Raw genomic sequence first — 23,933 nt, forward strand, 5'->3', positions numbered from 1 at the left:
AAGATGGATTAAGGTAAATGGTCTGTCTGTGTGGTCTGAAACCAAACTTCTGCTTTGACTTTGTTTTAGGACTCTGGGGCCTGGTCAACAATGCAGGCATTTTTCACCCACATTGCTACAGTGAGTGGCTGAAGATGGAGGACTATGTGGACGTCCTCAAAGTGAACCTCGTTGGTTTGATTGAGTTGACCCTGAGCATGCTTCCCTTGGTGAGGAGAGCACGGGGGAGGATTGTTAATGTCTCCAGCATTCTGGGAAGAATTGCTTTCTTCGGAGGAGTCTACTGTAGCTCCAAGTACGGAGTGGAAGCCTTTTCAGATACCCTGAGGTAATGCTCTTAAGTTAAAACAAAAGCAACAAATATGTCTTAGGCACTGTGCTCATTGCTTTCGCCTACATTATCTTATTTCATTACTCCAAAAATCTTGATTTGTAAATATTATTACTAGTCTGTTTTATATAGGAAACTGAGGCTCAGATTTAAGTCTCTTTCCCAAAGTTCACCTGCCACCACCCGGATTTGGCTGAACTGTGTTTTGACCCTAGGTCTTTGTGTCCTGCCACCACATCACACTTTTCATTCTCAAGATTTATCCTTGATAAAATTTCATTTCTTGGGGCACCTGGGTGGCTCAGATGGTTAAGCGTCTGCCTTCAGCTCAGGTCATGATCCCAGGGTCCTGGGCTCCCTGCTCGGCGGGGAGTCTGCTTCTTCCTATCCCTCTGCCGCTCCCCCTGCTTGTGTGCTCTCTCTGTCAAATAAATAAAATCTTTTAAAAAAAATTTCATTTCTGAAGAGAAGATGACTGTCTTCTTTCCTCCTTACAGTGAGCCTGTCCTGGTCTCTCCATGGTGACACTCTTTCTCTCTGGGCGCTCATCTGCTTTACTCTGTATATCTTTTCTTTCTTTCTTTCTTTCTTTTTTTTTTTTTAAAGATTTTATTTATTTGACAGACAGAGACACAGCGAGAGAGGAAACACAAGCAGAGGGAGTGGGAGAGGGAGAAGCAGGCTTTCCCCGGAGCAGGGAGCCCGATGCGGGGCTCGATCCCAGGACCCTGGGATCATGACCTGAGCCGAAGGCAGACGCCTAACGACTGAGCCCCCCACCCGCCCCTGTATATCTTTTCTTTGTCTGAGAACTTCTTTTCTTAGAACCTCAGTTTTCCATGGCCCATAATGGCCCTGCCTCTACCTCCTGGCTTTTTTTTTTTTTTTTAAAGATTTTATTTATTTATTTGACAGAGAGAGACACAGCGACAGAGGGAACACAAGCAGGGGGAGTGGGAGAGGGAGAAGCAGGCTTCCCGCCGAGCAGGGAGCCTGATGCGGGGCTCGATCCCAGGACCCTGGGATCATGACCTGAGTTGAAGGCACATGCTCAACGACTGAGCCACCCAGGGGCCCCACTACCTCCTGGCTTTTTTTCATGCACCGTTTCAGCTTTGTGTAGCTCTATCCGCTGCTTCCTTTTTATATTTCCCTTTACCTTTTCCTTCCTAAGAGGGAGGACTCTGTTAGCTGTGTTTATCTTCTGTGTGTGTCAGGAGACCTGTTCTGTGACATTTTTGTGCACTTATTATGTGCCAGGTACTGTTGTGAGTATTTTACATCTCACAATTTTCATAGCAACCCAATGAGGAAGGTATTATTTTTATCCTTATTGTATGTGTGAGGAAACTGGGGTGCAGAGGTTAGTAAGTCACCATGGTCACAACACAGGTAATAACAGGCAGAGCTGCTCTCTAGTCCTAAGCAGGGCTCTCCTCCCACCAGGTACCCTCCCTTGTCCAGTTAGCTGGGGACATGATGGGGTAGTCACATGGCACAAAATATTGCTGCACAGACTCCCTGTTTAGCAGGAACAGACTTTAGGGCAGTTTCACACTTGGGAATGAGCTGTGAATATTTTAGGCACTGTGTATTAGCTTCTTATGGCTGCTGTAGTTTTTCTTTTTTAAGATTTTATCTTTTTAAGTAATCTCCACACCCAACGTGGGGCTCGAACTCACAATGCCAAGATCAAGAGTCGCATGCTCTGTCGACTGAGCCAACCAGGCGTCCCATGGCTGCTATAATTTACAGTGTCTGAAAACAACACATATTTATTCCCTCACAGCTCTGGAGGCCAAAGCCTGAAATCTGTGTTATTGGGCCAAAATCAAATTGTTGACAGGGCCAGGTTCCTTCTGAAGGCTCTAGGGGAGAATCTGTTCTGTGCCTCTTCCAGCTTCTGGGGGCTGTCAGCATTCCTTGGCTTGTGGCTACATCACTCCAATCTCTGCCCCCAAGTTCATATTGCTTTCTTTTCCTCTATGGGTCTTCAAATTTGCCTCTGTCTCTCTTATAAAGACAGTTGTGATTGCTGGTGTGTGGGTGGCTCAGTCGGTTAAGTGTCTGCCTTTGGCTCAGGTCATGATCCCAGGGTCCTGGGATTGAGCCCTGCATTGGGCTCCCTGCTCGGCAGGGAGTCTGCTTCTCCCTCTCCTCCTTGCTCGTGCTCTCTCTCGCTATCTCTGTCTCTCTCTCTCAAATAAATAAAATCTTAAAAAAAAAGATAGCTGTGATTGCACACCCAAATTATCTAGCATAATCTCCCTGTCTCAAGATCCTTAATTTAATCACAACTGCAAAGTGTCACATAGGGTGACATTTATAGGTTCCAGGGATTAGGACCTGGTATCTTTGGGGGCCATTATATAGCCTACCATGTGCCATGACTAGTAGATGTTTCTTATAATATGCATATTGTATTATCTGCCTAGGAAGGGAATAGGGAAATAATTGAGGAAGTCATATGAGTTGTCACCATGTGGCAGGCACCTTGCTTGGCTCCCAGCCTAACTGACCTGTCTGCCTCCACGGGGCTGCTGCCTATTGATTTACCACCACTCACGACTGGTGACTCAGACCCCTTGACTCATTCTCAGACCAGGAGCAAAGAATGTCCTTCCAATGTTCAAATCACAGATTCCTTTAGAAAATTCTCATGTGCTTTAATTGTGCTAAGGCTGAACAGGGAAAGGAAGTTCTGTCCCACTTATGAGCTGGAGTTTTAAAGGGAATGCAGGCGTCTTGGTGTGATGGGAATCACCGTGAGGAAGCTACAAGGGGAAGTGGAATTTTAGGGCAGAGGCACCACTGGCTTGCACAGCCCTCTCTCTTCTCCAGCACATACGGGCACCGGGAGAGTCTCTGAGGCTCTACCATGGAAGGTTTTAGATTTTGCTTTGATAAGGGAGGCTTTTCCCTTAGAGAAGTGGTTTTCAACCTCTAGGATGCGTCAGAGCCAGCTGGATGGATTATTCACGCAGATTGTCGGGTCTCACCCCCCAGTTTGACTTAATAAATCTGGACTAGAGTCCAATAATTTGTATTTCTAACAGGCTCCCAGATGCTGATGTTGCCATTTATCTGGGGACCACACTTTGAGAACCACTTGCCGCTTTAGAGGGTCATGATGCTTTGTGTTTTACCTTCTTCTGGACCGTTATTTCAAACATTTGTCCTTGACATCAGCTTGGGCTTCACCTTCTCCAGTGAGGCCACTTCAACCTCTAGATTAGGGAACACCCCTCATCACTGTCCCCTAAGCACCTGGAGTATACCTCTCCTGTGGGACACAACGCCATCTTATTTCACTTGGTGAAGGCAGCACTTAGCACAGTGCCTGGTACATACCCAGCCCCTGAGAAGGATTTTGGAACTGTTTGTTGAACTAACCTGAATATTCTAGAATGACCAATGACTTGTAATTTTCATGCCCACCTCATATTCCATTAATGGTCTCTTGTAGTCTTTGAATACATGGTAATTCTTCAGAGGCCCGTGCTCTTGCAGGTCCAGTTCCCACTACCTGGTATTCTGCTCTTCCCCTTTCTTCACTCAGAAATTTCCTCTTTATCCTTCAAGCCTCAGCTGAAACATTCTCTCCTCATTGAAGCCTTCCCTGACTCCCTCAGAAAATCTATCTGCCTCCTCCTCTCTACATATGTAGCCCCTTGAATACCTCTCCTTTATAATTCTTCTAAGTTGTGTTACAATTATTTGCTTACTTGTCGGATTCATCCACTGTGAACGTTTTGAGGCTAACAATTGAGCCTTAATTTTCTGAGATGTGCATGTAAGAAGCTTAGCACAGTAGCTGCCATAAAAATGCTAACTTTCTTTATTCTTCCTTGTATTCTGCATCGCTCCCCTGTCTAACATGTGGTAGGGACTTAATAACTGTGAAAAGAGTGGATCTAGAATTGAATGGTTATGGTAGTTTGTATAATCCTGTCCCAATTGTTGGACCTAGGGATATTAAAAAAATTTTTTTCTTTTCCTCGCCATTTCTTTATCCTTTAAAATATTCAGTAGAGATGTTTTTATACACTTGTTTTGTTTTCCTCCCTGAGAGCATTGAAATTGTGTCTTCCAAAAAAAAAAAAAAAGAAAAGAAATTGTGTCTTCCAAGCAAAAGAGTTAACTCAAGGGTTTTTATTTTCAGGCGTGAGCTTCAACATTTTGGGGTGAAAATCAGCATAGTTGAACCTGGCTACTTCAGAACCGGAATGACAGAACCACAGCGGTGCTTAGAGAAACTAAAGCAAGCCTGGGAAGAAGTCCCTGTGCATATCAAGGAAGCCTATGGACAGAAGTTTTTTGACACCCGTGAGCTTTTCTTTGGATAGGATAATGGCTAACCTTGCCTGAGAAGGGGAAAAGAGGGTTGGTGAAGAATGATGAGCAGGTCCTCTGAGAGCAAAGCTCCTTAAACAAAGCCTTCCCAGGACAGGAGGGGTTTGGGAAGGGCCCAGTGCCCTCATGGTTGGCTTGGTGATGGCTGTCATGGCTGAGGAAGAGGTTATATGGACAGCCTGGGGCCAAGGCCACATGAGCACTAGGGAGGTATTACATGGTTAGAGGCCCAGAACCTCTGCGTGTGCCCCTCTGTAGTTTGGCGGGGCTCGTGTGGGAGGCCTGCACAACTGAAGTACAGCCTTCAGTATTGTCTACCCTTTTGGTAACAGAGGGCCCAGGCGCAAACTCCACGTCTTACTGTGGGAGGAGGGAGGGCGTGTGTGGGCAGGGGGAAGTGGGTGAGGACCAGCTTTGCAGCGCTTTATTGGCTGTGCCCAGAGACTGGACCCCATGTGCAGCCCTCAGGAGCTTCATGGGAGAGAGACGGTTCAATTTCTTTTTTTTCTTATTTTTTTAATTAACAATTTTTATTTACTTATTTGACAGAGGGAGACACAGTGAGAGAGGGAACACAAGCAGGGGGAGCGGGAGAGGGAGAAGCAGGCTTCCCGCCGAGCAGGGAGCCCAACGTGGGGCTCGATCCCAGGACCCTGGGATCATGACCTGAGCCGAAGGCAGATGCCCAATGACTGAGCCACCCAGGCGCCCCTAGATGGTTCAATTTCTTGTAAGAATGGCATTCTTATGACCTGGAAGAGGAGGCAGTTTGGGGGTGGAGGCAAAGCAGCCTTCTTCATAGAAGTAAGTCATGCACGTTGGTGTGGGGTTCCATCTTCCTGGGGGCAGTGATGCTATTTCTTCACACAAAGGAGTCAGCAGCTTGCCAAGGCCAAAGGGAGCAGCTCTCCTTTCACAGAGGGACCCTGTGATGGGTGGGTGGCAGCGGCTCTGTCACTGGCTTTGAGTGATACTGTAGTCCCGAGAAAGAAAGGTAGACGGAAGTGCAGACAGAAGACTCCCAACCTACAGCACCGTCTTCTGGGTGCATCAGGCCTAAGAGGGTCACCGACAGCAGAGGGGAGAAAAACTGGATCAAGAAAAAGCTAGCACAAAACGGTGCCTGAGCCTCTCAGAACTCATAGCAAGCCAGGGAACTACAGTTCCCAACATGCCAGAGGGCCAGCCATAGTTGTAAACTCTCCCATCTAAGGTTTTAACCTGGGTATTAGGGAATTTTTCCCCCTTCTGGATACATATAGTTTGACAATAGAAATTAAGAGGGAAATAGAATTTATTGTAGTGACTATACATCAAAGTATATATAGATATAAAAGGCTATATATATTTCATGATTTAAAAGGAGTTGAGGGGCACCTGGGTGGCTCATTGGTTAAGTGTTTGCCTTCGGCTCAAGTCATGATCCCAGAGGTCTGGGATCAAGTCCCATATTGGGCTCCTTGCTCAGTGGGGAGCCTGCTTCTCCTTCAGCCTGCTCTGCCTGCCACTCTCCTTGCTTGTGCTCATGCTCTCTCGCTCTCTCTCTGACAAATAAATAAAATCTTAAAAAAAAAAAAAAATTAAGGGAGTTGAAATTGTTCATAGAGTTATTATCAATATAAAGTTGTTAATAAGGTATTTTTTATTATTTTTCTTACTAGTCTTTGAGAATTGGTGTGTATTTTACACTTACAGCATATCTAAACTTGGATGCTAAGTTTTCCTAGGAAATACTTCATCTGTAGATTAAGAAAATTTAGAGTTGCCACTAGCATTACTTATAAGAATAAAAAATACCTTATATTGATAATAAATATTGAAATGATGGTATTTTGGATATGTAGGATTAAATAACTGTATTATTAAAATTAATTAATTTCACCTGTTTCCTTTTTTTTAAGTGGCAACTAGAAAATTTAAGATTATATATGTAGCTCTCATTATATTTCTATTGGATAGCACTGTAAATTATTTTCATCCATGGACAACTCCAAAAATACTAAAACGTTTTCCAGTAATGGATTTGAGTTTTAAAATTAAGATTAATTAAAATTTAAAAATTCAGTTTTTAGTCATACTAGCTAAATTTTAAGAGTTCAACAGTTACATTTTGCTGGTGGCTGTCACTGGGAAGCATAGATCTGATCAGCATAATCCTTGTAGAAATTAAATGTAGTTAGACTTCTGTGACTGGGTATAACAGGATCTTAATATTAAAATACAAGGAATAATATTGGGGCACCTGGGTGGCTCAGTCAGTTAAGCATCTGCCTTGGCTCAGCTCATGATCCCGTGGTCCTGGGATCGAGCCCCACATCGGGCTCCCTGCTCAGGGGGATGTCTGCTTCTCGTTCTCCGAGCCCGCTTCTCCCTCTCGCTCTGCCTCTCCCACTGCTCATGCTCGCTCTCTCTCTCTCAAACAAATAAATAAAATCTTTAAAAAAAAATACACGGAATAAGATTGCTGACCACCATTTCTCTTTTTGTATACAGATTACGATGGTGTCAAACAAGGGCTGTTGAAATGTAGCACAAACCTGAACCTGGTCACTGACTGCATGGAACATGCTTTGACATCTGTGCATCCCCGCACTCGATATTCAGCTGGCTGGGACTCTCTGTTTTTCTTCATTCCTCTATCTTATTTACCCACATCACTGTCAGACTACATATTGACTAGATCTTGGCCCAAACCAGCCCAGGCAGTCTAAAGAAAACTGGTGTGATGGCTCTTGAAATGAAGAAGACAGAAGTCTGAAACTGATAATTAGTGTCTCAGTAATCCTTATTAGGAACTAACATGTTTATATTCCAGATATCCAAAGCTTATTCCTTGAGGTGTTGAATTTTTACTATTTTAAGCATTTTTGATGAGAATATTTCCAAAATACATCATTCTTTGCCTATGAAACAGTAGACTGAAAACAGTTCAACTTGTTTGGATATTATTTCCTTATGTAAATGAATAGTTCTGTGCTATGATACAGTCTTGCTTGAGGACTATTGAGAAGTAAAGGGCCTGTGTATCCTTATTTGTACTATGGTACTTTTTTTTTTGGTACTATGGTACTTTTAGTAAATATTTCATTTTGCTTTCTTCTCTCTGTCAGTTATTTTTGACAATGTTTCTTCCTTGTTTAAAAATAAATGATTTTTAATTTTGTAAATTAAAATAATATACACACATATAGTTAAATGTTCAGTTAATACTCAAAAGCTTAAAAGTAAAAAACAGCAGTTCCCCACCCTTCATTGCTGCTCCTCAGAGGTAAATGCTTTCAACTTTTAGCTATTGCTTCCAATATTAACCTCTGTATTTCTAAATAATATAGTGTTATTTCTTAATTTATTAAGTTTAGACATTCTCAGTTGATTTCCCATTAAGAAAAATCCTGTTGAGGGGCGCCTGGGTGGCTCAGTCGTTAAGTGTCTGCCTTTGGCTCAGGTCATGATCCCAGGGTCCTGGGATTGAGCCCCACATTGGGCTCCCTGCCCCGTGGGAAGCCTGCTTCCCCCTCTCCCACTCCCCCTGCTTGTGTTCCCTCTCTCACTGTGTCTTTCTCTGTCAAATAAATAAATAAAATCTTAAAAAAAAAAAATCCTGTTGATTCTCCTATTAGTTTATTTATACCACTTTCCTGACCATTTCCTGTATCCCCGTATTTTTAATAAAGTCTTATTTTTAGTAATTAATAGTGTTTGCATGGTTAAGTATGTGAATATTGCTTACTGTTCAGTCAAGTATTTTTCCTTTATAGTACCATTTTTTTTTTCTTAGTTAATTATTGCTTGCTTTTTTACTTGCACTGTTTTTAATTTAATTTTTTTGGTTCTCTCAGATGGCAGAACACTATCAGTAGTATTTTTCGATAAACAGGTTATCCATTCCATTTCAACTGATCCAATACAAGATCACACTTTGATTTAGTTGTTATGTCCCTGTACTCTTATTTAACCTATAATAGTTTCTTAACTTCAAAAAAAAATCTTTTATGATACTGACATTTTTGAAGAGTACTAGTTATTTTGTAAAGCATCCTCCCATTTGTATAGTCTGTCCTCATGATCAGATCCAGGTTTTGCATTTTGGCAGAAATGCCACAGAAGTAATATTGTCCCTCTCAGTGCATCATATCAGTGGGCATAGATGTCAGTTTATCTCATTATTGGTGATGTTGTTAAGTTTGAACCTTTGGTTAAAATAGAATCTGCCAAGGGGCACCTGGGTGGTTCCGTCGATTAAGTGTCTTCTTTCTGCTCAGGTCATGATCCCAGCATCCTGAGATCGAGTCCCGCAATGGACTCTGCTCAGCGGGGAGTCTGCTTCTCCCTCTTCCCCTGCTCATGCTCTCTCTCTCTCTCTCATTTGCTCACTCTCTCAAATAAAATCTTTAAAAAAAATAGAGTCTGCCAAGTTTCTCCACTGTAAAGTTAATTTTCTTCTTTTGTAACTAATAATTTGTGAGGACATTTTGAGATTATATAAATGTCCTGTTCCTCATCAAACTTTTGCCTACTAATTTTAGAATTATTAATGATTCTTTTTTAAATCAGTTATTACTGTGATGATTATGAATGGTGATTTTTAACTCCCTCATTGCACTTATATTTACAAGCTGAAATTTCCATCTCCTTTATTTTTTTATTATAAGAATGGACTCATGGGGGGCACCTGGGTGGCTCAGTTGGTTGAGCCTCTGCCTTTGGTTCAGGTCATGATCCTAGAGTCCTGGGATTGGGCCCCACATTGGGTTTTCCACTCAGTGGGGAGTCTTCTCTCTCTGCCTCTCCCCCAGCTTGTGCTCTTTCTCTCGCTCACTCTCTTAAATAAATTAATAAAATCTTAAAAAGAATGGATGCATGGATTCTTATTTAGTTATAAGCCATTTCTGTCATTATGTGTTTCATATTTTTATAATTTTTATACCCATACAACTGTATTTTTTTTAAAGATTATTTGAGAGAGACAGAGAGTTGTGGGGGCCAGAGGGAGAGGGAGAGAGAATCTCAAACAGACTCCCCGCTGAGTGTGGAGCTGATGTGGGGTTTCATCTCACAAGCCTGAGATCATGACCTGAGCTGCAGTGGAGTCAGAGGCTTAACCAACTGCTTTTGGCTGCACTTTACCATTAACTCCAAGCCCCTGCGCATTAATGTGACTGCCCTTCTAGCACAAATTGGCACCAGCCACAGTGCAGCGAGACTCTCTCCCAGAGGATTAGCATGGGTCCATGCCTCGCTGGCTTCCTAAAATTTGGAGTTTTGAAACCCAGCCAGTGGACTTGAGATAAAACACAGGAGCAGTGCCCTGTCAGGTGAGCAGATGGCTCGGACACAGGGTGAAAGCAGGGGTCTAAGGTGCCTGGGACGCATGAGGGGAGATTGTTCACTCTTCTGTGAGTGCTTCCTGAACAGCGGTGGTGTGAGCTCCGCCCCCTCCCCCATGAGCACAGTGCCGACAGTGGAGGCTTGAGCCTATTATACCAAGCCCCACCCCCCTGAACTAGGGCAGGTGTGCCTGAGAGCCAGAGTAGCAGTGGGCCCCTCCCCCAGAAGCCCAGCACAAACCCCCTGCATGCACCAAGTCTGCTGACCATAGAGTGCTGCAAAGCTTGAACTCTAGGGGAAATAGGATTTAACCTCTTTTAACAAGCTGACCAAAGCACATCTAGTTAGAACCTGCCACACTAACAAGCAGACCAAAGCACATCTAGTTAGAATCTGCCACACTAACGAGCAGACCAAAGCACATCTAGTTAGAACCTGCCACACAGTGGACAAGGTCCAAACACTCCCCATTGCAGGCAAGGAGAAGCTCTGCAGAGGACTAACCTGAGGGAAAGAGCAGCCAAAACAACAGCAGACTGCACACAGCACACACCAGAAACACTTCCTGAAGTGCCAGGCCCTGGACAGTATAGGGACCTCTTCTTAACGTAGCCATTACTCTCAGGAGCAGGAAACATAACAGGCTTTCGTAACACACAGAAGACAGGGACCTAGACAAAATGCCAAAATAGAAGAATTCACCCCAAAAGAAAGAACAAGAAGAGGTCATGGCCAGGGATCTAATCAAAACAGATATAAGTAAATCATAAATTAAAAAAAATGCCTAAACCAGAATTTAGAACAACAATCCTAAGGATAGGTAGCTGTGCTTGAGAAAAGCATAGATGACACCAGGGAGTCCCTTAGCACAGAGATAAAAGACCTAAAACCTAGTCAGTCCAAAATAAAAAATGCTATAACTGAGACGTGAAACCAACTGGATGTAATGGCCACAAGGATGGAAGAAGCAGAGAAATTTAAGTGATGTAGAAGATAAAATTATGGAAAATAATGAAGCTGAAAAGAGGAGGGAAAGAAAAATATTGGATCACAAATACAGACTTAGGGAACTCAGTGACTCCGTAAAGTGTAATAACATCCGTATCGTAGGAGTCTCAGAAGAGGAAGAGAAGGAAAAGGAGACAGAAGGTTTATTTGAGCAAATTATAGCTGAAAACTTCTGTAATCTGGGGAAGGAAAGAGACATCCAAATCCAGGAGGCACAGAGAACTCCCATCAAAATCAACAAAAGCAGGCCAACACCAAGACATACTGTAGTAAAATTTGCAAAATACAGAGATAAGGAAAGAATCCCTAAAGCGGCAAGGGAAAAGAAAACCCTAACCTACAACGAAACTAGGAGCTGGTTTCTTTGAAAGAATTAATAAAGGTGATAAACCCCTAGCCAGACTCATCAAAAAGAAAAGAGAAAGGACCCAAATAAATAAAATCACAAATGAAAGAGGAGAGATCACAACCAAGACCACAGAAATACAATTATGAGAGAATATTATGAAAAATTTTATGCCAAAAAATTGGACAATCTGGAAGAAATGGATAAATTCCTAGAAACGTATAAACTATCAAAACTGAAACAGGAAGAAATAGAAAATTTGAACAGACCTATAACCAGTACAGAAATTAAATCAGTAATCAAAAATCTCCCAACAAACAAAAGTCTAGGGCCAGATGGTTTCCCAGGGGAATTCTACCAAACATTTAAAGAAAAGTTAATACCTATTCTTTCAAACTATTCCAAAAAATAGAAATGGAAGGGAAACTTCCAAACTCATTCTACAAGGCCACCATTATCTTGATTCCAAAACCAGACAAAGACCCCACTAAAGAGAATTACAGGCCAATATCCCTGATGAACATGGATTCAAAAATTCTCAACAAGATACTAGCAGATCGAATCCAACAGTGTATTAAAAGAATTATTCACTACGAATAAGTGGGATTCATTACTGGGCTGCAAGGGTGGTTCAATATTTGCAAATCAAAGTGATACACCACATTAATAAAAGAAAGGATAAGAACCATATGATCCTCTCAGTAGATGCAGAAAAAGCATTTGACAAAGTACAGCATCAATTTTTGATAAAAACCCCCAATAAAGTAGGGCTAGAGGGAACATACCTCAACATCATAAAGGCCATATACAAAAGACACAGCTAATATCATCCTCAATGGGGAGAAACTGAGAGCCTTTCCTGTAGGGTCAGGAACAAGACAGGGATGTCCACTCTCACCATTGTTATTTAACACAGTCCTGGAAGTCCTTGCCTCAGCAATCAGACAACAAAAGGAAGTAAAGGATATCAAAATCAGCAGAGAAGAAGTCAAACCTTCACTATTCACAGAGGACATGATACTCTATGTAGAAAACCCAAAAGACTCCACCAAAAAATTGCTAGAGCTGCTACATGAATTCAGCAAAGTCGCAGGATACAAAATATGTTGCATTTTTATACACCAGTAATGAAGCAGCAGAAAGAGAAATCAAGGAATTGATCCCACTTACAATTGTACCAAAACCCATAAGATACCTAGGAATAAACCTTACCAAAGAGGGAAAAGATCTGCCCTCTGAAAACTATAGAACACTTATGGAAGAAATAGAAGATGACACAAAGAAATGGAAAAACAGAGGTGCCTGGGTGGCTCAGTTGGTTAAGCGACTGCCTTCGGCTCAGGTCATGATCCCGGGGCCCTGGGATCGAGCCCCGCATCGGGCTCTCTGTTTGGTGGGAAGCCTGCTTCTCCCTCCCCCACTCCCCCTGCTTGTGTTCCCTCTCTCACTGTCTCTCTCTCTCTCTGTCAATTAAATAAATAAATAAAATCTTAAAAAAAAAAAATTGAAAAACACTTCATGCTCATGGATTGGAAGAACAAATATTGTTAAAATGTCTATGCTACCCAGAGCAATCTACACATTCATGCAATCCCTATCCAAATATCATCAACATTTTTCACAGAGCTGGAACAAATAATCCTAACATTTGTATGGAACCAGAAAAGACCCTGAATAGTCAAAGGAATGTTGAAAAAGAAAACCAAAGCTGGTGGCATCACAATTCCAGACTTCAAGCTACATTACAAAGCTGTAGTCATCAAGATAGTATGGTACTGGCACAAAAACAGACACCTAGATCGATGGAACAGAATAGAAAACCCAGAAATGGACCCATAACTCTATGGTGAACTAATCTTTGACAAAGCAGGAAAGAATATCCGATAGAAAAAAGACACAGTCTCTTTAACAAATGGTGTTGGGAAAACTGGATAGCAACATGCAAGATAATGAAACTGGACCACTTTCTTATACCATACACAAAAATAAATTCAAAATGGATGAAAGACCTAAATGTGAGACAGGAAACCATCAAAACCTTAGAGAACAGAGGCAGCAACCTCTCTGACATTGGTCATAGCAACTTCTTACTAGACACAACTCTCTGGAGGCAAAGGAAACAAAATTAAAAATGAACTATTGAGATTTCATCAAGATAAAAAAGATAAAAAGCTTCTGCACCAAGGAAAGAATCAACAAAACTAAAAGGCAACTGACAGGATGGGAGAAGATATTTGCAAATGACCTATCTCATAAAGTGTTAGTATCGGATATCTATAAAGAACTTATCATACTCAACACCCAAAATACAAATAATCCAGTTAAGAAATGGGCCAAAGACATGAATAGATATTTTTCTAAAGAAGACACACAGATGGCTAACAAACACATAAAAAGATGCTCAACATCACTCATAATCAGGGAAATACAAATCAAAACCACAATGAGATACCACCTCACACTGGTTAGAATGGCTAAAATTAACAACACAGAAAACAACAGATGTTGGTGAGGATGCGGAGAAAGGGGAACCCTCCTACACTGTTGGTGGGAATGTAAAATGGTGCAGCCACTCTGGAAAACAGTATGGAGGTTCCTCAAAAGTTAAAAATAGAACCACCCTATGACCCAGCAGTTGCACTACTAAGTATTTACCCAAAGGATACAAAAATACTAATTTGAAGGGGCACATGCACCCCGATGTTTATAGCAGCATTATCAACAATAGCCAAATTATGGAAAAAGCCCAAATGTCCATCAACTGATGAATGGATAAAGAAGATGTGGTATATATACATAATGGAATATTACTCAGCCATCAAAAAGAACAAAATCTTGCCATTTGCAATGATGTGGATGGAGCCAGAGTGTATTATGCTAAGTGAAATAACTCAGTCAGAGAAAGACAAAACTATATGATTTCACTCATATGTGGAATTTAAGAAACAAAACAGGTGAACATAGGGGAAGGGAGAAAAAAAGAGAGGAAGGCAAACCATAAGAGACTCTTAACTATAGAGAACAAACTGAGGGTTGCTGGAGGGGAAGTGGGCAGAGGATGGGCTAAATGGGCGATGGTTATTAAGAAGGGCATGTGATGTAACGAGTACTGGGTGTTATATGTAAGTGATGAATCACTAAATTCTACTCCTGAAACCAATATTACATTATATATTAACTAACTAGAATTTAAATAAAACATTAAAAAAGAGAGCAGCGAGCTGAGGCATGTGGAAATTGACATGACAGTATCATAACAAGGTAGTGGGGAAACAATCTGATAAGAAACACAGGACAATAGTTTTTTCTTATGGAAAATAATAAAATTAGATACCTATCCCATACCACACACAAAAACAAGTTCCAGAGGAATAAATACCTAAATGTGAAAGGCAAAAAATTTTTAACTATCAAAATAAAACACTGAGAGCATCTTTATTGTCTCTATGATAGGGAAGTTTCTTTAAACAAGATACATACGCAAAAACACAATCATAAAGAGTATTAAGTCTGACTACAATGAAATTAAGGACTGCTCTATATCAAATACACGTTACATAGGCCAAAAGACAAGCCACCAGTTGGAAGATGTATTTGCATCATACGTAACCACAAATTTTTTAAATTAAAATTTTTCCAGTTTTATTGAGAAACAATTCACATACAGGACTGTATAAGTTTAAGGTACATTAATTTACATATGGTGTGAGATGATTAACCAAAATGGGTTTAGTTAACATCCATCATCTCATATAGATAAAACAAAAAGAAAAAAATCTCCTTATGATGAGAACTCTTAGGATCTACTCTCTTAATAACTTTCCCATATATATATTATACAGCGGTGTTAGCTATAGTCATCATATTGTGTATTATATTCTTAGTACTTATTTCTCTTATAACTGGAAGTTTGTATCTTTTTTTTTCATCCAAGAGAGGGTTTACATTTAAGTCTAATCCATTTCAAGTTAATTTTTGTGGGTGGTGTTAGGTAAAGGTCCAGTTTCATTCTTTTACATGTGAATATCCAGTTTTTCCCAGCACCATTTATTGAAGAGACTCTCTTTTCTCCATTAAGTATTCTTGGCTCCCTTGTCAATTATAAGTCGATTTCATATGCTTGGATTTATCTCTGGGCCCTTAATTCTTTTCCATTGGTCTAGTTGACTGTTTTTATGTCAGTACCATACTGTTTTAATCGCTGTATCTTTATAGTGTAGCTTGAAATCAGGAAGTGTGATGCCTCCTGCTTTGTTTTTCTCGGGATTTCTTTGGTTATTAGGGGTCTTTTATGGTTCTATATATATCACAAAGTTTTATTGTTAAATGGAAAGAACTTGAAATTTATAAGCAAGAGAAACAATGATGGGGCGCCTGGCTGGTTCATTTGGTAGCACGTGCAACTTGATCTCAGGGTTATGAGTCTGAGTCCCTCATTGGGTGTAGAGGTTACCTTAAAAAAAGAAAAGAAGAAGAAACAATAATAGAAAAATGGACAGGGGAAAAAGGAGAAAAAAAGAGACAAACCCAAAACCAAAACCGTGTAAACAGTCAAAAAGCATTTGTTGAATGTAAAAAACAAACCACATTTTTTCAATAGGGAGTAATAATTTGAATCTACTTTTCCAGGTTCTCATTTTAGTAGATTTTGTTGGAAATTTTATTGTGGCCAAACACTGCTTTAAAAAATATGTTTAAGTAGATCATTAACAGAAACTCCTATTTATCTTCTCAATTGATTTAGCAAAGTGTAGAATGTTTAGAGGGCACCAGCATTACAAAATACTTTAGTCCTTGTGGAGGAAATCAATCAATAAATGTGACAGTAAAACTTTAATCTCTTGGACCTTGCATCTAGTAGTCATTAAATAAATATTTGTTGAATGAAGCAAATACAGGAAATATAAAATTATGTGAAGTGTAAATGTTTTGAGGGAAAGTTTTCTTTTTCTCTTTTTTTCTTTTTTCTTTTCTTTTCTTTTTTTTTTTTTTTGAGGGGAAAGTGTTCTTGAGAAGTTAGCAATTTCAGGAACAAAAATCAATTTAAATTGCTGACTGGAACTCAAACGACTGAGAGCTCTCTGCATGTTTAGGAGTTTTTCCCATGGACTACACTATTTTGTATGGCTGGAAGCCTCTAAACATTCATTTAGATGTGCTGGACAGGATAAACAAAATATTGATCTTTCTTTTTTTTTTTTTTAAAGATTTTATTTATTTATTTGAGAGAGAGAGAATGAGAGACAGAGCGCATGAGAGGGAGGAGGGTCAGAGGGAGAAGCAGACTCCCTGCCGAGCAGGGAGCCCGATGCGGGACTCGATCCCGGGACTCCAGGATCATGACCTGAGCCGAAGGCAGTCGCTTAACCAACTGAGCCACCCAGGCGCCCTTGATCTTTCTATTAATGAATTTCTTAAGCAAAACCTCTAAGTCATCAACTTTTTATCTACATAGAAAGTTGTGTCTAAGATACATTATCAATTAAAAAATATAGAGTAGCATGTATATTAAGAAATCTCTGTAAAAATAAATTTACACATGTACATATACATACATGCAAGCATGCGGTGTGTGTGGGTGAGAGAGAGAGAGGGAGAGAAATAATCCCAATTGTTGGTTTGTCTCAGAGGCAGGATGGGGGTTGGACCTACACTTTCTGCATTGTACACTTTTGTAATATGGGGTTTTCTACGATTTATGTCATGTTTATGATGGGGATATTTTATATTTCTATTTCTGGCAGGCCAGAAAACCAGTATATTAATCACTGTGGTGAGGTTCTTGTTCTTTGGGGGTAGGGGAAAGCACTGGGGTGCTTTCTACCTGGGGTAGATGATAGGATGGGAGGTGGGGAGAGCATTACCCAAAACCTCCATAATAATTTAAGGGCTAAGTTGATGATCTTACCATCTGTATAGCTTCTTATTGCAAGAGGACAAAGTAGGCAGCTCTAGACATTTTCATACGTTCAATTCCAGTTAACGGAAGCCAAGCCCTGGAATGGTTTTCAGGGTTTTTCTTGATCTGGACCGTTCACCTCAGGGCCTGCAGTTAACTACCACTCTCCAAATGGGGTCAGTGCGTCCTTAAGGAAGCCTGAAGTCCTGGCTTAGGGCACTTTCTTTTTTTTTTAATTTTTTTTTTTTAAGATTTTATTTATTTGCGAGAGAGAGAATGAGAGACAGAGAGCATGAGAGGGAGGAGGGTCAGAGGGAGAAGCAGACTCCCCGCTGAGCAGGGAGCCTGATGTGGGACTCGATCCTGGTACTCCAGGATCATGACCTGAGCCGAAGGCAGTCGCTTAACCAACTGAGCCACCCAGGCGCCCCGAGGGCACTTTCACTCACTGTTCATGGGACTGTAAATTGCTTTGGGGGCAAGTTTGATTACACATCATTAGAATTTGTAATGTTTTAAATACTCTTACATCCAGCAATTTAAGACTTTAGTCTATGGATATAAAGTACGGGCCAAGCAAAGACTTACCTACAAGGAATGCTCATGGCTGCATTTTAAAAATACAATAAAGAACAAATGAGAAATGATTTGAATTTCCAGAAATAGGTGAAAAGCTGTAAGAAAAACGAAGCAACCATATCATAGAATATTTAATATATATATTCACAATATATTTAATAATATTAAATGTTTCACAGATTTAAGAATATTTAATTTATATTTATATAGTATTAACATTTTAAATAAAATGATATTTAGTATAATATAATAATTTAATAAATATATTCACAATATACTTCAAAAGTGAAAAAAAGACTACAAAACAATCTGAAGAGTGTGATCTACTTTTGATTTTAAAAAAGGGTACACACGTGGGGCTCCTGGGTGGCTCAGTCGGTTGAACGTCAGACTCTTGATTTCGGCTCAGGTCATGATCTCAGGGTCGTGGAATCGAGCCCTGCATCAGGCTCCATGCTCAGTGGGGAGTCTGCTTGAGACTCTCTCTCTGTCTCCCTGTGCTCCTCCCCGTCATTCTCTCTCTAAAAATAAAAAAATAAAAATAAAAAAAGATACACAAGTGCACACATCATACACTCACACAGATAAAGAAAAGTCTAGAAGGATACACATTCAAGTGTTAACAAGGGCTATCTCTAGTGGGATCACAGATAGTTCTTTCTCCATCCTTTGCCTGTCTGCCTTTCTTTATTCCTTGCTTCCTTCCTTATGTCATACTTCCTAAATTTTCTACAATGAGCATTATAATAAGCAAAAAAAAAAAAAAAAAGAACCATTTTAAAAGTCTCGGTTCAGGTTGTACAACAATGTGGATGTCCTCAATGCCACTGAACTGTACACTTTAAAATGATTAAAATGGTAAAATTTATGTTATGTATGTTTTATCACTGTAAAAAATAAAATCTCAGTTTAGGTACCACGTCTAAGAACACTTTCCTGACTGTTCTCTTCCCCTTCGTCGGAGGCATGGCTTTTCCTCTGGTCGGAGCGCAGAATGTCAGATGGACGGACCGCCATCCCAGCACTTCTCACACTGTAATCGAAGTGTAGAGTGACGTAGCTATCCCTTCCTGTACAATTTTGAAGACTTCAGTTTCCCCTGGAGTTAGCCGGGACACGTCACATACAGGTTTGCTGAGGGAATGAATAAAAAATGGAAGAACACCACTGGTTCGGTTCTCTCCTTACATCTATGTTAAATAAAGGTTTGGAGTTGGATTATGGTTTTATATAATATTCCAAATCCTGTACTTGAGTACATGCTATCCCTACCATCTGGAATGATCTGCCCAAGTGACCTCTCTCCCTCCTGGGGATTCCTGTGGCACTTCATCAACACTGTTACTATTCCTGAGCTGCTTACTGTTTTCTATCCACAGACTTCTCTCTCACAGTAGATTGTAACATTCTGGAGAGGGACCAGGTACCAGGCACACAGGGTACTTGGCCCTGGGTCTAGCCAGATACAACAAACACAGTAAATATTTGTGGAATGGGTGGATATAAACAATTTTCGGGCACCAATACATCAGTTGAAAAGAACAAATCTTAACATGGCAAAGCATATTAAATATTTGCTTTAAATATTAAATCTTTGTAATTATTATTAAAGACATATTAAATCTTTGTCTTTGATTTTCAAGATAAGGTGTTTGTTTTAAACTCTTGTCAAGGAAGGCCAGGGCCAAGTGCAGAGTGGTGGATGCGCACATCTTAAATAGAAACCTCCATGGGATGTCTTGAAGGTTTTGAACATAGGAAAATGTTAAATGATGTCAATGGGAAAAAGAAAACACATGTGAAATGGTATATAATTCTAAATATAGGGTGACCAAGAAATTGTTGAAACTGGGATATTTTTGGGAATAAAATTTGGTGCTGCAATACTTAAAATTATATAATTTTTGTTGGTTTGAAACCTTCTTGGGAGCTTCCTGGGTAAAATCTGAAACAGGCCCCCGTACTCAGAGGGTAGGGAGAGACGGAAAAAAGAGGCAGGCCACTCCAGGTGGGTAGGTGGCAGTTTTAATAAGCAAAAGGAACTTACATAAGATGCTTGTCTTGGGCGGCAGCAAAATGAATGGATCCCTGCACCCGCCCGCTGCATCTTAAGAGTTTATAAAGAGGCCCTAGCTGGGTTCAGTCATGTATACGGGGCAGGTGTTGTCAACCCCACATCACTATCTCAAGGCTGTGTCCTTGGAGTAGCTCCTGGGAGCGGGAAAGGCAAGGGGAATCCACATTCCCAGCAACAGGGGACGGGGCGAGGAGCCTGTGGTCACCTGAGCCCAGCTCACGGGTCAACTGGTGGTCATGTCTTTTCAATGATACATAATTCACATACCATAAAAATCATTCATTTAAGTGTACAATTTATTTATTTATTTATTTATTTATGACAGAGAGAGAGACAGCGAGAGAGGGAACACAAGCAGGGGGAGTGGGAGAGGGAGAAGCAGGCTTCCCGCGGAGCAGGGAGCCCGATGTGGGGCTCGATCCCAGGACCCTGGGATCATGACCTGAGCCGAAGGCAGACGCCTAACGACTGAGCCACCCAGGCACCCCCTTAAGTGTACAATTTAGTGGTGCTTAGTATGTTCGTAGACGTGTGCAACCATTGTCTCTAATTTCAGAACATTTTCATCCCTCTCAAAGGAAACCCTGTACTCATTCAAAGTATTTATTTCTTTATTTCCTTTAATTAATATAATCCTTTAATTCCATCCCCTTAATAAGTAAGCTTATTTTTACTGTGAAATATAATGTACATACAAAGAAATGCATTATATATGTAGAATTTAATAAATAACTATAAAGTGAATACCCTTGTAACTCCCACTTTGGTCAACATACGGAGCACTGCCACTCAATGTATATTATCCTCATTTGACCATCTAGAGGTAAACACTACCCAGACTTGTTAAAATCATTTCCTTGGTTTTCTTTTTAACTTTTAGCTTAACTAGTCAAGATTTTCCTTCCTTTTTAAACATTAAGATATAATTGACACATATTATAGTAGTTTCAGGTGTACCACATAATGATTTGATATTTGTATGGATTCTGAAATAATCACCACAATAAGTCTAGTTAACATCCATCACCATACATAATTACAAAATTTTTTCTTATGATGAGAAGTTTTAAGATCTCTTTTAGCAACTTTCAAAGATGCGATACTGTATTATTAACTATGGTCACCATGCTGTGTACATTATATCTCCAGGACTTACTCATTTTATAACTGGAAGTTTGTACCTTTTGCCTCCCTTCATCCATTTCTCTATGCAGCTCCCCCCACCACACACAGCCCCCCACTGGGCAACCACCAATTTGTTCTCTGGTATCTGTGAGCTCGGTTTTTGTTTTTGTTTTTAAGATTCCACAAGCAAGTGAGATCTTATAGAATATCTACGATTGTATTCCTAAAAAACATAGTCTTGTTTTACCTATTTCAGTTCTTACATACCTTGCTTCTCTTGGCCAGCATTATGCTTACACAATATGCCTGTAGTGTTATACATGGAAGTAGTTTCTTCATTTTCATTACTGTGTATTTAAACTCACGAGGATTTTCTAGCAACCATTTGGTTATGTTTTGTAGAATAACTATTTTTTGGTGAGAGAACTATCAGCAGAGGACTTTGATATTTGTTGAGACTTGCTTCATGGCCTATTATATGGTTAAGTTTTACACAAAGCATGCATTTATTTTTCTTCATTTTAAAATTATTTTAATTTTTTTAAATTTTAATTCCAGCATGGTTAACACACAGTGTTATATTAGTTTCAGGTGTACAATATAGTGATTCAATTCTATACATTACTCAGTGCTCATTGTGATAAGTGTACTCTTAATCCCCTTCACCTATTTCATCCACCCCACCCCCACCTCTCCTCTGAGAACCACTGTTTTCTATAGTTAAGAGTCTGTTTTTTGGTTTGCCCTTTTTTCCCCTTTGTTTTATTTCTTAAATTCCACGTATGAGTGAAATCATATGGTATTTGTCTCTGACTATTTCACTCAGCATTATACTCTCTAGCTCCATCTATGTTGTTGCAAATGGCAAGATTTCATTGTTTTTTTTATGGCTGAATAATATTCCATTGTACATTATACCACATCTTCTTTATCCATTCATCTACTGATGGACATTTGGGCTGCTTTCATAATTTGGCTGGTGTAAATAAGGCTGCAATAAACATAGGGGTGAATATATCTTTTTGAATTAGTGTTTTTGTATCCTTTGTGTAAAATACTCTGTAATTCAATTATTAGAACAAAGTATTTACTTTTTTTTTTTAGGATTTTATTAATTTATTTGACAGAGAGAGACACAGCGAGAGAGGGAACACAAGCAGGGGGAGTGGGAGAGGGAGAAGCAGGCTTCCCGTGGAGCAGGGAGCCCGATGCGGGGCTCGATCCCAGGACTCTGGGATCATGACTTGAGCCGAAGGCAGACGCTTAACGACTGAGCCACCCAGGTGCCCCGAGAACAAAGTATACACTTTTAACATCAGTTTTGTCACAACAAATTTCAGTAGTGTAGTTCATTTACTCTGTATATAAATTAAAATATTTGTAAAAGTTGACAGATACAACTTTTACTTTGATTGGTAGAAGATCGCAGCTTGTTGGGAAGCCATCATTAATGATACGTGTGCCACAACCAAGGCCAAGAGCCTTTCTCCTCCACAGATTTTTAATTTAGTGAAAACATTGTTCTAATTATGACACTGGACTCTATCAAACTTCTGTACTTGTAATTATTACTGCCAAAAATAATAACTTTATCTTTAATGTTGAACTTTTTAGCTGAATTTACAGTTACATTTACAATGTTGCATGTTTTCATCTTTGACAGAATTAACTTCAAAAGCTTTACTTTAATTTTAATAATTGGATAAAAAATCAAAGCATTATTGTAATTAATTCATTTTCTACACGAATCACATGATAATACTGACATAAAATGGCATTATTAGCCATTTGTGAAATTCTTCTGCTAATGAGTTGACACATCATCACCTTTGGCTTCATTTATCACATGTGGACAAGAAAACTTGGGATCAAAACTGTCATTTGTTCAAAATGCAAAGTGATTCTTCACAGAGTGATATGGAAATGTGTCATCTGCAGTTGCAGGTGTTAAGTCTTTGTCTTTGGGTACAGTCTTCATAAAATAATGGCTAACTTTTTTTTAAAAAGATTTTTTTTTTAATTAATCTCTACACCCAGTGTGGGGCTCAAACTCACAGCCCCAAGATCAAGAGTTGCATGTTCCGCCGACTGAGCCAGCCAGGAGCCGCAATAATGGCTAACTTTTGAAGTAGATGCAGATGCTTTTTCAACTGTCCTGGGTTGGTCAGTGGTATTAGTAAGGCCTCTATTTGTGTCAACAAATATTTGCAAGTTACATTAACTTTTTAAAGAAATGGAAATTTGTTACTTAATTTTAAGTTAAATATGCACTTTTAGGCTCATTGCTTCCAAAGGTCTATTGCAAAATAAGAAAGCATGATCAAACAATGAAATAAATAAATCATTGTAGATTTGTACCATACAAAATCACTGTGAACAAGAACATTCAGGCTCCAGCAGTAGCACGTAGTCTTGTTCCTGTACATATTTCATGTACATGTAACCTATACTTTCTCACTGACCCCACAGATTTTTAGCTCAGGGCTTTGTGCATCCCACAGGTCTCAGCACAGACCAGGCACAACTGGCTAGTTTATTCCCCAAGAGACCAATAGGGGCAGCAGTATGGAATACTTTCCCCCTTACCATCTGAGACCAGGAATTGGCTGTTCTCATCTGCTCATGTCCAAGCACACTTTGCATGTTGTTTTATCATTGAACACCCTGTGAAGATTTGAGAAAAGAGAGATGCCTTAATTCTGGGTTTTTGGTAGATTTAACTACCTGGTGAAGTGAGAATTCTCTTTAGTGCTACTAGACAAGCATGGCAGAAGGTATAAATACAAAGTGAACTCTTCCAAATCCATTTGTGTTTATTTTAATAATAAATAAATAAATAATAAAAAATAATAAAAAAGGAAAAAGCCAGGATAAATGTTAAACCAGG

The 23,933-nt window shown here is 39.9% G+C and overlaps 2 protein-coding genes across 2 annotated transcripts in view; one reads left to right on the forward strand and one right to left on the reverse strand.

Moving 5' to 3' along the window:
• LOC118537190 (17-beta-hydroxysteroid dehydrogenase type 6-like) overlaps nt 1-7,716 on the forward strand; it is a 34,471-nt gene extending 26,755 nt beyond the window's left edge. The window contains exons 3-5 of the mRNA XM_036094586.2: nt 70-328; nt 4,494-4,657; nt 7,178-7,716. Of these exons, the coding sequence (XP_035950479.1) occupies nt 70-328; nt 4,494-4,657; nt 7,178-7,395 (641 nt within the window). The 3' untranslated portion in view covers nt 7,396-7,716. The remainder of the gene's footprint in view (nt 1-69; nt 329-4,493; nt 4,658-7,177) is intronic.
• ATP5F1B (ATP synthase F1 subunit beta) overlaps nt 1-19,804 on the reverse strand; it is a 151,397-nt gene extending 131,593 nt beyond the window's left edge. Inside the window, exon 1 of the mRNA XM_078076147.1 lies at nt 19,801-19,804. The gene's annotated coding sequence lies outside the window, so the exon portion shown is untranslated. The remainder of the gene's footprint in view (nt 1-19,800) is intronic.
• Nucleotides 19,805-23,933: the final 4,129 nt, after the last annotated feature.

This window comes from Halichoerus grypus, chromosome 6, assembly GCF_964656455.1.
Source record: "Halichoerus grypus chromosome 6, mHalGry1.hap1.1, whole genome shotgun sequence".
In the NCBI taxonomy this organism is placed as follows: Eukaryota; Metazoa; Chordata; class Mammalia; order Carnivora; family Phocidae; genus Halichoerus; species Halichoerus grypus.